This window comes from Camponotus vicinus, unplaced genomic scaffold (genome assembly GCF_025532165.1).
Source record: "Camponotus vicinus isolate PSW18456_S1 unplaced genomic scaffold, iyCamVici1.0 SCAF_2, whole genome shotgun sequence".
NCBI lineage: Eukaryota > Metazoa > Arthropoda > Insecta > Hymenoptera > Formicidae > Camponotus > Camponotus vicinus.
This window is the reverse complement of record NW_028141956.1, coordinates 19706209-19720488: the sequence shown is the minus strand read 5'-3', so window position 1 is coordinate 19720488 and position 14280 is coordinate 19706209. Positions and strand designations below refer to the sequence as shown.

At 45.5% G+C, this 14280-nt stretch overlaps 2 protein-coding genes and 1 long non-coding RNA gene across 4 annotated transcripts; 2 read left to right on the top strand and 1 right to left on the bottom strand.

The window, feature by feature from the left end:
• Nucleotides 1-5873: 5873 nt before the first annotated feature.
• LOC145967132 (uncharacterized) lies at nucleotides 5874-6545 on the top strand. Its single transcript, XM_083091794.1, has one exon. It carries the CDS (start codon nucleotides 5874-5876, stop codon nucleotides 6543-6545), a length of 672 nt encoding a protein of 223 aa, XP_082947920.1.
• A 225-nt stretch (nucleotides 6546-6770) lies between these two features.
• Nucleotides 6771-8822, top strand: LOC145967131 (uncharacterized). Its single transcript, XM_083091793.1, has 2 exons — nucleotides 6771-7447; nucleotides 7928-8822. The coding sequence occupies exons 1-2, from the start codon at nucleotides 6771-6773 to the stop codon at nucleotides 8820-8822; spliced, it is 1572 nt and encodes a 523-aa protein (XP_082947919.1).
• A 1673-nt stretch (nucleotides 8823-10495) lies between these two features.
• On the bottom strand, nucleotides 10496-11399 carry LOC145966667 (uncharacterized). Of its 2 annotated transcripts, none has more exons than XR_014437121.1 (3): nucleotides 11305-11399; nucleotides 10774-10957; nucleotides 10496-10642 (listed from the first exon to the last, which is right to left on the bottom strand). It is a non-coding gene; the product is annotated as an uncharacterized LOC145966667 (long non-coding RNA). The 2 variants fall into 2 exon arrangements; XR_014437122.1 differs by lacking the exon at nucleotides 11305-11399 and adding an exon at nucleotides 11107-11136.
• Between the last annotated feature and the right edge of the window lie 2881 nt (nucleotides 11400-14280).

Genomic DNA, 14280 nt, shown 5'->3' with positions numbered 1-14280 from the left:
CAAGCCTCATAACTCGGAAAGTACTTAATGAAAACTAACTTAATTATAGTGTTTTGGAAAGCTCTCGAGATAAGCTACAAGAATATGCAATAGCATATAGGGTGTCCCATTTAAAAAATTGGAGGTGACCTTCACATAACCTTGACAACGCTATTCGCGATCATAATAATGTTGCTGTGTAATGCGCCACATAAAACCCTATAACTTTTGTATGAAACATTTTTTTTTAAATGCGTATTTTTCGAAATATTAAGGGGTTTCCACACTTTTGCTAAACCCTGTATATATACACATATAAGTATACGCAAGAGTTAAGCGAGTGAGCAAGCGAGAAGGTAATAAGAGCGAGCGAGATAGGAACGAGCGACGAGGACTCGAGAATCGAGTCTTCCTTGCACACTATTCCTCTTACTCGTTTCCATTACTGTCTCGCTCGCTCCTATTATTGTCTCGCTCACTCCTATCATTGTCTAGCTCGTTCCTGTTATTGTTTTGCTCGCTCTTATGTAGTCGTCTTGTATATTCTCATCTCGCTTGCTATCAAACCTGTCGCTGGCAAGCGTGACAAACTGTAACAAATAAATAAATATGTATATATATATATATATATATATATATGTATATATATATATATATATATATATACATATACAGGATGAGTTTTATTTCGTGTGTCAATCTTTTTATCATGCGGGAGATTATCGACTGCATAATAAATTGATCGGTATATAAATTTCAATTTTTTTGATCGACCGTATCGAAGGTCAGAATATAATGTGTACAATAATAATAATAATAATAATAATAAATACGTAGCTTTAATAATAATAATAATAATAAATCCATACTACATAAGTTCAGCTCTTAATTTGCTTTAATTTTACACATTATATTCGAGCCTTTGATACGGTCGATCCAAATAATTGACATTTATGTACCGATCAATTTATTATGCAGTCGATAATCTCCCGCATGATAAAAAGATTGACACACGAAATAAAACTCATCCTGTATACACGTATATAGAGCTTTTATACATCGTATTCAATTAGCACTTTTATTTAAAAAAAATTAAAATAATTTATTTCACTGCACAATATAGACCATTTGATATTGATTGTATTGATCATATTTATTTATTTTTGAAAGTAATTTTAGTGGAATAATGAGAATTTTGCGATTAAAATAACATCATACACGATATAAATCGGATAAATTTAGTTAAATATATAATTAAAATTTTTATTATCAGACTAATTAAAAATTATCCGACTTACGTCGTGTTTGATATCATTTAAATCGCAAAAATCTTATTAATTCATTAAAATTACTTTCAAATCGATAAAATAAGAAATAAAAGTTAAAATAAGAAATAAAATAAGAAATAAGAAATAAAAAGAAATAAAAGTCATAATTGACTACAATGTATAAAAGCTCTCTCTCTCTATATATATATATACACACACACACACACACACACACATACGTTTATTTATTTTATTATTTATTTATTTATTTGTTACAGTTTGGCACGCTTGCCAGCGGCAGACTTGATCTTGATAACAAACGAGAGATGAACATGAGAATATACAAGACGACTACGTAAGAGTGAGCGAAAAACATTAACAGAAACGAGACAATAATAGAAGCGAGCGAGACGGTAATGGAAACGAATGAGAGGAATAGTGTGCAAGGAAGACTCGATTCTTGAGTCCTCGTCGCTCGTTCCTATCTCGCTCGCTCTTATTACCTTCTCGCTTGCTCACTCGCTTAACTCTTGCGTATACTTGTATGTATGTATATATATATATATATATATATATATATATATATATATATATATATATACAGGGTGAGTTTTAATGGTTGTGTCAATCTTTTTATCATACGGGAGATTACCGATCGCAATTTTAATGAATTGATTGATACATAGATGTCAGTTAATTGAATCGACCGTATCGAAGGCCGAAATACAATGTGTGCAATTAAAGCAAGTTAAAAGCTAAAATTATGTTAAAAAAATGCATTTTCCCCTCTCTCGTTAAAAAAAAAAAAAAAAAAACAGGTGAGCGAATGAGAGAGAGAGAGAGAGAGAGAGAGAGAGAGAGAGAGAGAGAGAGAGAGAGAGAGAGAGAGAGAGAGAGAGAGAGACAGACAGACAGACAGACAGAAACCTCCTCCGTGGTGTGCCACCTTGTCGTGGTGGAGGAGCTCCCCTTCTCGTTGGGGGAGGGGTCTAAGAGCGCACCATTGCACGTGTGAGTCGGTGTGAGCATGTGTGTGCGTATGGGACGCGGTCGGCCCGGGTGGATATTCCCGGCAGACTAATCAAGGGGGGAGTAGTAGCCCCCCGACCGCGGTGAAGAGGTGACGTCGGTACCTGACCTCTGGTCTGGAAGACGTCGGAACGTAAGTCCCGGACTTGTCCAGGCAAAGTCGGCCTGAAGGGCTATGTTTAACGTGGAAAGACCACTCCCTCTCCGCTGGCGGAGCCTATGCCGGGGTTGAAGTTGGATAACTGGGCGTGTGTGTGGAGAATTACCTGGCCAGTATTTCCTCATACCCGAGCCGGGCGGGGTAAGTCCCGGCACCGTCTAGCCCGAGGTATGGGTTACTCGTGGCTCTGAGCCACGGGGCTCACTCGATAGGGGTGACGTTAAACCTATAGCATCATTTTGTGGACCTGGCTCTCTCCAGGAACCTTTTTTTAGTAGAGTCACTGTGGACGACTAGGGTTGGCCACCCGAAAGCCGCTTCTCGGTTGTTGCTCACTTCCATTAGGGTTATTAACTCGGCAGGGAAGTAGCCCTACTGCGGTAGGGCTCCCATGATGGGCGAACTGTCGTTATCTTTTTGTAGGTATAATATGGAAGACTATTGCATCATCTTTGGATTGGGGGAGGAGGTGGTGGCATCGCCACCGATCAAGGGAGCGCCTGACGGGAGGCTTCGTGACCCGAGGGCTACCACGTACGTGGATACTCCGTGTATGGGGAGGTCGTCGGCGACGGAGAACATCCCACAGGCGGTGGTGACCGAGGTCGTGGAGGCAGTACGCGGTGGGGTGGAGGAGGACCCTTTCAGGAGGAGCAGCAAGGTAATGCGCTCCTCCCCTAACACCGGATCTGGAACTGCCGGGAGGGAGGGCCCGGAAGTGTCGCCGAACATCCTCGATGCCGGTGATCTTCCGAATATTGGAGGATTGCTGCCGGTGATGAACATCGAGAGGATGGAAGCGGCGACTCTGGATAGGACAGGGCGGGCGCCCACGCCATATGAAGGTATGACCTCTGGGGCGGGTTCTATTATTTTTGTTGATGAGCCCACCTTGACCGGGGAGGGGGCTGAGATGGATGAGGCTTCCTCGTCCGCCTTGGCCCCCTCCAAGGCGGTCAAGAGGAGCAGAGGCCCCGAGTCGTCCGGGTCGGAGCGCTCGACCTCAATGACTGAGGACGAGGGTTCCACCACGAGTGCCGGCTCGAGACAGAGGAGGAAGAGAGGGAGACCACGCACCACCAATATAATAGACGTGGTTAGAGCGAAAGAGAGAGAGAGGGAGGAGAAGAGGAAGAGAGAGAGGGAAGAGTGGGAGGAAAGAAGGATGGCGGACCCGAACCTTGTCATCCTACCGGCCGCCAACCTGCCCGGCTTGGAGGACGTGATGGGGGAGCTGGAGAATCAACCGACTCCCGACGTCACATCCGAGCTGATGCAGGTAGTGCGGACGATCGAGAAGGTGGCTACGACTTCGAAAAACTTGACAAAGAAATACGTCAGGTTGTTGAGGATGGCTGCCCTTAAGATCCATGCGGGTCTTAACATACTCGCATACAGAATACAGCAGGAGCGAGATGGAGAGGGGGAGAAGGTGGCTAGCCTTAGGAAGAAAATCAGGGGGCTACAGCTGGAGAAGTGTAGGATGGAGAAGGAGGTGGAGCAGGCCTCACACCACAGGAAGGAGGCGGAAAAGATAGTGAGAGAGAATGAGGAGCTGAAGCGGAAGATGGGAAGAATGGAGGAGGAGCTCAGGGACGTGAAGGAGAGGCTCGTCGATGGGATGGATGGGGGTGATTGGCGGGCGGAGGTGGGTGACAGGGAGTCGCCTGCCCCGGCCCGCTCACCCCCTCCCCACATACGTCTGTCTTCCCCTGTCGGGGAGGGGGGGCGCGGGGGTTCCCTGCCGAAAGCGGGGGCCGCCCCGCGCCTCCCCCCCGCGTTGGGGGAGGTACGGGGGAGTTTGATTCGAGTCTCCGCCTCCTCCAACAGATGGAGGGGGTGGTGAACAGAATCATGGAGCAGGTTATGGAGAGGCTCGGCGTCCGGGGTTCGTGGGGATCGTTGATTGTCCCGCAGACCCCGGCCGCCGACCCCCTGGAGTTCGACCACCTTCCGGCGCCGGAGGCCCCTAAACCGGGGCCGTCGGGCGTCGTGAGAGAGCCTGAGAGGAGGAAGAAGAAAAAGAAGAAGAAGAAGAAGGGGTCGGCGGCTCCTGTCCTTGAGTATTTTAGACGACCGGAGGGCGGACAGGAGCAGCACCGGGAGGAGCCAAGGAAGGAGGTGGAGGAACCGAAGGCCGAGGCACCTACATGGGCTATGGTGGCCGGGAGGAGGGGGGGTCAGAATAGGCCCTCCCCCCGCCCTCGGTCGCCAACGGGCTCGGCCGGGGGTCTTGTGGTGAGCCGCGGCGGCGGTGGGGGGACCCTCCTCCCCCACTAAAGGGGGGAGGACCCCGTCCACGGCCGCGGTCACCATCACGGCCCCCGATGGTACATACGCGGAGGTCTTCAGCAGAGCGAGACGAGCCGTAGGTACGGACAAATTGAGAAGCTTGGGCATCGAGGACATGCGGGCCCGTCGTGGACAGACGGGCTCGTATGTCCTCAAGATCCCAGGCCTCACGAAGGAGGACAGGGAGTCCAAGGCGGAGGCCCTTGCCGCGGAAATGCGGGGGGTTTTCGCCGAGGACCCCTCTGTCCGAATAGATAGGCCATCGGCGGCGATTCGTGTCCGGGGGATAGACGAAGCGGTGACAGCGGAGGAGGTCGTGGCGGCAATCGCAGATAGGGGCGTTGCCAAACACGAGGAGATCAAGGTCTCCATTAGTAGGCCAGCTAATGGAATGGGCGTGGCTTTGGTCCGTTGTCCTGTTAGGGCGGCGGATGATTTGGTCACGACTGCCCGCCTAAGGATAGGGTGGACGTCGGCCAGAGTGGAGTTGGCTGTGGCGCGTCCCTCCCACTGTTTCAAGTGCTGGGGGGAGGGGCATGTCGCAGCCAGATGCAGCAACGCCGAGGACAGGTCCCACACCTGCTATAGGTGCGGAACGGCGGGACACACGGCCTCCTCGTGCCGAGCGGCCCCTCGCTGCTTACCGTGCGCGGAGGCGGGGAAGAGGGAGGACCATCGGATGGGAGGAGCTGGCTGTGAGCGGTTTCTGGGGCGAGCCCAACTCGTCTCGTCTGCCCCCCAACAGCGGCAGAGGCAGCGGCAGCAAAAACATCAGTAGGGGCAACAGCAGCAATTACGGGAGGAGCCGCAGCAGCCGCGACCGAAACCTCTGCCCAAGGAGCAGAGGCCCCCGAGGGAGAGGACTGTAAGGAGGGACTCGGAGAAGATGGACGCGGAGGAAGCAGATGGCTAGGGGCAAGTCCGCTCCTCTAACTATTTTGCAGGCCAACCTCAACCACGCCCGCCGTGCGCAGGATATTTTCTTGCACACAATGGCGGAGCGTGGTTGTGGGTTGGGTGTAGCGTCGGAGCCGTATGCGAGCCCCCCCGGGCACCCGTCCTGGTTTCCGGGCGGGTGCCTGGGGAGGGCCGTACCCCTGGTGGCCATCGTGCGGGGGGGTGACGAAAGGTCGCCTCCCTGCGGGATGGGGGCCAGGGGCCGGCATTTTGTGATGGTGAGGTGGGGGACTATCTGCGTCATTGGAGTATACCTTCCTCCCTCGCTGAGCCTGGCTCAGTTTGAGGACGAGCTCGGCGAGGTGGACGAGGCAGTGAGGAGCGGCCTTCCCGGGCCGGTCCTCGTGATGGGTGACTTCAACTCCAAATCGAGGAGTTGGGGCTGCCGGTACGGGGACCGGCGCGGAGAGGTGCTGCGGGACTGGGCAGGGTCACTGGAGTTGATCCTGCTCAACGAGGGGTCCGTGCCCACGTGCGTGAGGCCGCGGGGGGAGTCCATTGTCGACCTGACGTGGGCATCCCCTGCGGCCCTGCGCAGGGTGGGGGGCTGGAGGGTGGCGGCCGAGCTTGAGACCCTGTCGGATCACAGGTACATCGAGCTCGGTTTGGCTGCCCCTCGGTCCCCCACCGGGGCGGACGTGATGGAGGAGCGCAGGTGGCCCCTCACCAGGTTGAACCCGGATCTCCTGATGGCCTCGATGCACGCCTCGCTATGGGTGTGGGGGGAGGATCGTCAGGGGCAGGAAGGAATGGAAGTGGAGGAATTGGCGTCGAGGCTTCGCGAGGCTCTTTGGAGAGCTTGCGATGCCTCGATGCCAAAGGTAAGAAAGGGATGCGGGAAGAGGTCGGCGTACTGGTGAACCGAGAAAATCGCGAATCTTCGCGATGCCTCGGTCCGGGCCAGGCGCCGGCTCCAACGGACCCTGCGAAAGAGGGGTAGCAGTGAGGCGTGCATAGAGCAGGCGCGGGGGGAGTATCACGAGGCTCGGCACTCCCTTTGCGCTGCCATCGGGAGGTCTAAGACCAGGGCCTGGGAGGAGCTGATCGCCTCCCTGAATGAGGACCCGTGGGGGCGCCCATATAGAATGGTCCTCAAGAAGTTGAGGCCACGGGCGCCTCCGACCACGGAGTCTCTCGCCCCCGGCTTCTTCGGGGAGGTGGTCGAGACCCTCTTCCCCGGGGGAGCCGGGGGTGCGGTGCCCTTCCCCCTCTCGGGCCGTATGCTCGAGTGGAGGGAGGGCTGGGAGGTGACAGCGGAGGAGATGGGGGAGGCCGTCCGGAGGATGAAGCCGAATAAGGCTCCCGGTCCGGACGGCATCCCGGGCAAGATCTGGGCCCTGGTCATGGGTGAAGCTGGCGGGTCCCTGAGGTACCTCTTCACGAGGTGCCTCAGGGAGGGGGTCTTCCCCTCCCTCTGGAAGGAGGCGAGATTAGTCCTCCTCCCGAAGGGAGGGAGGAACCCCGATGACCCATCGGCTTACCGACCTCTCTGTCTGTTGGACGAGGTCGGTAAGCTGATGGAGCGCGTGCTGGTGGGGCGTCTCAATGAGCACCTGCAGCGAGTGGCAGGGCTCAATAAGCGCCAATTTGGGTTCCGGGCGGGCCGGTCGACGATCGACGCAATCGACTGTCTGCGGGCCCACTCGGAACAGATAGTTCAGCGCGGGGGGGTGGCGTTGGCTGTATCCTTGGACATAGCCAACGCGTTCAACACCCTCCCGTGGGACAAGATAGGAGAGGGGCTGCAGTCGCACGGGGTCAGGTAATCCGGGACTATTTCAAGGAGAGGTGCATCGCCTACCGCGATGCCAGGGGGGTGCGCAGACGGAGGCCCATCGTGCGCAGTGTCCCGCAGGGGTCCGTCTTGGGCCCGTTGCTGTGGGACATCGCGTATGATGAGGTACTGGGAAGGATACTTCCCCCCGGCTGCCAAGTCATTTGCTATGCAGATGACACGCTGGTGGTAGTCGGGGGGAAGAACTGGAGGGACGCGGTTACGCTTGGCAGCATCGCGGTGGCCGGGGTAGTCCGCGGCATAAAGGCGCTGGGCCTGGAGGTGGCCCCCTAGAAAACGGAGGCCGTCTTCTTCCATGACGGCTCCCGGGCTCCCCCCCCCCCAGGTTCACATTTAGGGTGGACGGACATGACATTCAGGTGGGGACCCGGATGAAATATCTGGGTCTCCATCTGGATGGCATGTGGACATTTGAGGAGCATTTTGCCCAGTTGGCCCCCAAGATAGGTGGGGTAGCGGCCTCACTGGCGAGGCTGCTACCCAACCTGGGGGGACCGGACGACCGGGTCCGCAGGTTGTATGTGGGCACGGTCGGATCGGTGGCCCTCTACGGGGCCCCGATTTGGGCGGATGCGGCCTCGGGGTCCAGAAGGATCAGGAACATGCTACGGGGGACACACCGCCCCATTGTATTGAGGGCCGCGCGCGCATACCGCACTGTCGCGTATGCGGCGGCGGCAATCCTGGCGGGTTCCCCCCCCTGGAGCTCTTGGCGCGTGGCCAGTCGGCCGCATATTGGGGGGTAAGGGAGCTCCGTGGGGGGGGAACCATCGTGGGGCCGAGGACCAGGAGGGCCATTGGCCGTCAAGCGGCAGAATTGGTCCTCGCGGACTGGCAGCGGCAATTAGCCAGGCCGGCCCATGAGGGCCAAAGAGTAGTGGGGGCCATTCTCCCTGTTTTCAGGGAGTGGCTGGGGAGGACCTGGGGGCGCATCACCTTCCGGGTGGCGCAGGTGGTGACCGGGCATAGTTGCTTCGGTTACTACCTGTGCCGCATCGGGAGGGAGGCGACCCCCGGGTGCCATCACTGCAGGGGAGACCGGGACACGGCGCAGCACACCCTCGAGGCCTGTCCGGCCTGGGAGGTGCAGCGCCGTTCCTTGGCCGCGATGGTGGGGGAAGATCTCTCCCTCCGCGCCGTGATGCGGGCCATGGTGCGGGGGAAGGAGCAATGGAGGGCGGTGGCCTCCTTTTGCGAGGAGGTCATGAGGACCAAGGAGGTGGCGGAGAGGGTCCGTCGACGGATGCCGCCCCCAGAAGCGCAGGATGTCGCGGCCCGGAGGATGCGGCGAGGGAGGAGAAGGCGACCCGTGCCTGGGCCCCAGACCTCAGCGCGGGACTGATTGAGTGGGGGGGGGCTATTGGGGGCCCGCTCCCCCCTCACTGCAGGCTAGGTGGACAGATGGGGGGCTAGAGGGAGGTTCCGGGGCTGGCAGGGCCTGATGGCCTACCTGGTGCTCCCCCCTCCCTCCCGCCATCCGGCATAAGAGGAGGCCCCGTTCAGGGGCCGTGGCGAGGGGGCCCCGGTGTAGAGCGGGGAGATCTCCCACCGGGACAGAACCCCATTAGACGGAGCCGGGAGGCGGACGGGTGTCCTCCCTCTCGGCTACAACGAGGGATTGCGGTGGGGGAGTCGCGGAAGAATGCCTGTGGCGTACCCGTGGCTCCCCCGTGACACCGCGGTGGAGGACACCCGCAGGGGTTTCAGCCGGTAGGAGTCCGGCATAACCCTCTCTCCCTCCCCGGGGAGGGGGGGTATCCAGGAGGATTTCCCCTGCGTATCAAAAAAAAAAAAAGACAGACAGACAGAGAGAGAATGTATGTGTTCGCATGTGTGTCTGTATGTGTATAGCGACCAGCTGATCGCAGCAGGCGCCCCGCGTAAGCACCCGCGTCTGACGGTGAATCGCGCCATCCTTGCCTGCCTCTTGTATTCGACCCGTCATACGTTAACTACTTCCTTTAATAATTCAAAAACTAAGCTTCGGAAATTTGCCAAAGGAAAAATCGTCTTAGAATTCGGTCAAGATTACGTTTTTGCAAAAACATAAAGTTATTTAGAATCACCCTGTATATACAAGATGAGTTTTATTTCGTGTGTCAATCTTTTTATCATGCGGGAGATTATCGACTGCATAATAAATTGATCGGTACATAAATGTCAATTGTTTTGATCGACCGTATCGAAGGTCCGAATATAATGTGTACAATAATAATAATAATAATAAATACGTAGCTTTAATGATAATAATAATAATAAATCCATACTACATAAGTTTAGCTTCTAATTTGCTTTAATTTTACACATTATATTCGAGCCTTTGATAGGGTCGATCCAAATAATTGACATTTATGTACCGATCAATTTATTACGCAGTCGATAATCTCCCGCATGATAAAAAGATTGACACACGAAATAAAACTCACCCTGTATATATCGTTTCATTCTCTGTTGTGTCATTTTATTTCATCTATGCGAATTTATTATAATTATATTTAATAATAATTATATCGCATAAATTATATCGCACATTACTCCCAGTCGTATAAATTATATATAATAATAATAATAAAAATATATATTTTTTTTTATTATTATTATTATATAATTTATACGACTGGGAGTAATGTGTTTTATAAGCGTGTGTACAAGTGTTAATGTTTTCACAAAAATATATAAAGAGAAAAGATCACGCATAAATGAACTCGATGCCCGTGTTTCTCAATACGAAAATTATGGGTGTAGCACGGACACGCACCCAATATAAACTTTATTTTTTTTATAGCTTGTATAAAAAATCAGTTTAATATTACATATGTGTATATATATATATATATATATATATATTACATATGTATATATATATATATATACATATGTAATATTAATGAGTACAATACTACAATAAAATATTACATTTCTGTTTTTCATGTCCAGGTAATGGTTGAGTGAAATGATTGTGATGAAAAGTTTTGATCGATAATATACATAAAAATTCTGACGAAAACATTGGCAGAGAGAAAACGAATATTGTATTTGTGACAAAGTGCTTTTGATTTATGAATCAATCCCATAACATTACGGATTCCATTACAATTTACTACAACAAGTTGCACCAGATATTATGTAGTATTCATCTATTATGGCTATATTAGCTTCTATCTGAAAAATTGACAATAATTAACAAAGTAATCAATAATAATCAATAATAATTAACAAAAAAAATGATAACATAAAAGAATATGCTAAAAATGTGCGCTTATATATATTTGAAAATACAAAAGAAGACTTACTTCCGATAAGGCATGGGCAACTTTCAAGTTTTCGGATGCAAAAATAATAAAATCTACAGAGATATCTATTTTTGCTCTTACAACATCAGCAATGGATTTATATTGATATATGCCATCTCCTCTCTCTCGCATTTTGATGTAAGCCTTCCGATATTCTGTGACATAACTCAGCCGATCTTACTATCTGTAGAAATAGATTTTATATCAGAAATATATATTTATATAGCAAAAATTATATATTAAATATTACTACAGTCCAGAAAATTATAATATACTTAGCATAAAACTGATTTTTTATACAAGCTATAAAAAAAATTCTTCTATATTTTTTACTTTTATTTTTTCACAAGAAATTATTTTGCCAATTATAATTAATTGGATTACATATATTACCATCTTTTTATATAAATTTTATTATTATATAGTTTATTATTTGAAAGCGAATATAAAATAACAATTAAATACATAATCACAAATTGTGATCATTTTCTGAATGATGACTACATTATAAAACAATTATAAAAGATTTACTTATTTATTGGTAGAAAAACATATTTCAATTATCTACGCTTATCCACGATCCATGATATATTATGCGATTATGCGGAATTAATAATAAATTAGTCATGGATTAAAAGTTACAAAAGAGATAAATTTGCTCGTTTTGCTTACACTTAAAGTCAGTACACATGAGAAAATTTTAGTATTTACCATAAGCAAATCGACCAATCACGGCGTCCATTTTATATAGCTTCCGGCTAACTTCACAATATAAAAAAATTTAATTAAAATTAAACGAATGACTCACAAACCTTTTTAATTATACTTCAAAACTCTTCATACGAAATACAAACGATTCATAAGGAGAATTTTTAATATTTAGTTATGTTGGCTAACTACATACTGTAAAAATGATTAATTTTTTATAATTATTCTAATTACTCACAAACGTTTTTAATCACACTTCAAACATCTTCATACGAAATACAAACGATTCCATAAGGAGATTTTTGGTTGGCTGAAAAATTTCCGGCTAACTTAATACGAATGAAATACAGTATATCGTCAGAAATACAGTTGGTCACACTGAATTATTTTGTCATGTTGGCAACCCTTTAATTAACGATTGAGGTAATCGGAGTTTGATCCATAGACATATATGTCTATGGTTTGGTCGAAGCGGTCCTTAGGCCCGTTTCTACCAATTTTGCGTTAACCCACAGTTTAACGAAACTTCGATTAAAATTAAACCTTAGTTTAATACAGACTGGTTTCTACGAACACTACATTGAATACGTTTAGCTAAACTTATACCTTATATGACATAACTTCGAACATTTGTAGAAATAGGACGCTGATTGGTCCAATATTAGCAATAGAATTAGTGGGAAATCAAAAATCTTATGTTGTATATCAATTTTATTATATAATAAATATCACATATAAATACATATAATATAAGCAAAATTTATTAGTAAAATAAAGAACTGAAATAGGCTCTAACTTTGGACTACTACAAATAAAATCTGTTTATATCTGTGTATATATATGTGCAAAAATTAATTACATATATTTTCCTATTAAAATCACAACGTTGGTGTAGACCTAAGTTTTAGATGTTACAAGTTATAAAATGGAAAATAAACAATCACGAAAACGCGCTGTGAACTTCACACAAGCAGAAAAAATAATATGATAATAATAAACTTATAATATGATATGATAATATAATATGATTTAATCCCACACAATTATTTGTTATGCCTAAATATATATGCTTAAATATTAAAAAGTTCAGAAAAGCGAAATTTTTGCTATTAAAGTTATCACATTTATTTAGTTTTAATTTTACTAGTTTTTCAATTTATAATTTATAATTTACATATGCATTTACATAATTTACATGTTTCAAAGTTTGCGCAGGAGATATAATTTTATTATTAAATATAAAGATAAAATTGTATAAAAGATTATAAGATAAAATATTATATAAAAATATATATTTATTTAAATCCAAGTATATAAATAAAATGTTGACAATATTTTCACATACATTCACATATATTTTTTAAATTAAGACTTAACAGATTTTATTTTTATATTCCATGTTCCTTTGTTCCCATACAGCACAGAAGCTTGCATCAACATTGCTGCAATGTTACAACATTGCTGCAATGTTACAACATTGCACTTAGCAGTGTAATGCTGCAGAAATATTGCAGAGACATTATTTTGTAATATTATTTTGGCAATATTGCAACAACATTTTAACATAGCGAAAATGTATAACATGTGTTTTTTTATTTGCCGCTATGTGACGACACCAAACTTAACTAACTCGTATTCGAATTTTCATCTAAAGTGGATATAAGGCCTACAAAGGACTAATGTAGTAATTATATTTCTTGTCTTGTGTCAGTTAAATTTCTGATAAACTGACTTGATTTAATTAATATTTTGAATCCTAATAAGGGATCTAGATTATTAAACAAATAATTTGTTTAATAATCTGGATCCCTCGTTGGGATTCAGAATATTAAAGAGATTTTTCTTCATTGAATATATATATATTTTTTTTATTATCTTATAGAACATTTTATTTCATATTTTATTTTTGTTCTTCTGTACATTATTTCTATGTATTTTTCACATACACATATATGTAAATGGATCTTAACAATTTTTAAATAAAAATATGTAATTAATTCTAATTAATGTTTGTTCTTTTATATCATTGTAAGAGTATATAAAAACATAAATTAAGAAACTTGATATAAATAAAAGTTTGCAATGAATTTATTCAAGATAACATATTATAGTCATATCTAAATATATATATTTAGATATGACTTTACAATATATTATTTTAAATAAAATCATTGGAAGAAATAGTTTTTGATAGATGAATCTTGAAAGTTTATAAAAACATATAAAATAAAAAATCTTGATATAAATAAAAGTTTGTAATGATTGTATTCAAGATAAGATATTGTAAAGTCATATCTAAATATATATATTTAGATATAATAAAATCTAAATATACATATTTAAATATGACTTTACAATATATTATCTTGAATACAATCATTACAAATTTTTATTTATATAAAGATTTTTTTATTTTATATGTTTTTTATAAACTTCCAAGATTCATGTGTCAAGAATTATTTCGAAAAAATGTTTTATATGCAATATTGCTACATGATTGCAGCAACGCGTTGCATTTTTTCAAATATATTACATTGCAATATTGCTGCGACATTTCGTTGTAATATTACAAAAAGCGGACATCTTAACGTTGCCGCAACTTTACAGCAATGTTGCAGCAAAGTTTCGCAACCGATTTGCAATATTGCAATGTTTCAATGAAATTATTCTGCAATATATTTGCAACCTTTCTGTGCTGTATGGGTTATAACGGAAGGCTGAAAAAAATGTATGCAATAACAATTAATTTGTAATTAAGTTATATTCTTAAATGTTTAAAAATTATAATTAATAATATAT

Bases quoted from the DNA above. Each gene is read 5' to 3' on its own strand.
- LOC145967131 (XM_083091793.1), top strand. From the start codon at position 6,771: ATGGTCCTCAAGAAGTTGAGGCCACGGGCGCCTCCGACCACGGAGTCT. The intron at 7,448-7,927 runs GTAATCCGGGAC...CCCCCAAGATAG, and splicing joins CTGCAGTCGCACGGGGTCAG to GTGGGGTAGCGGCCTCACTG.
- LOC145967132 (XM_083091794.1), top strand. From the start codon at position 5,874: ATGGGGGCCAGGGGCCGGCATTTTGTGATGGTGAGGTGGGGGACTATC.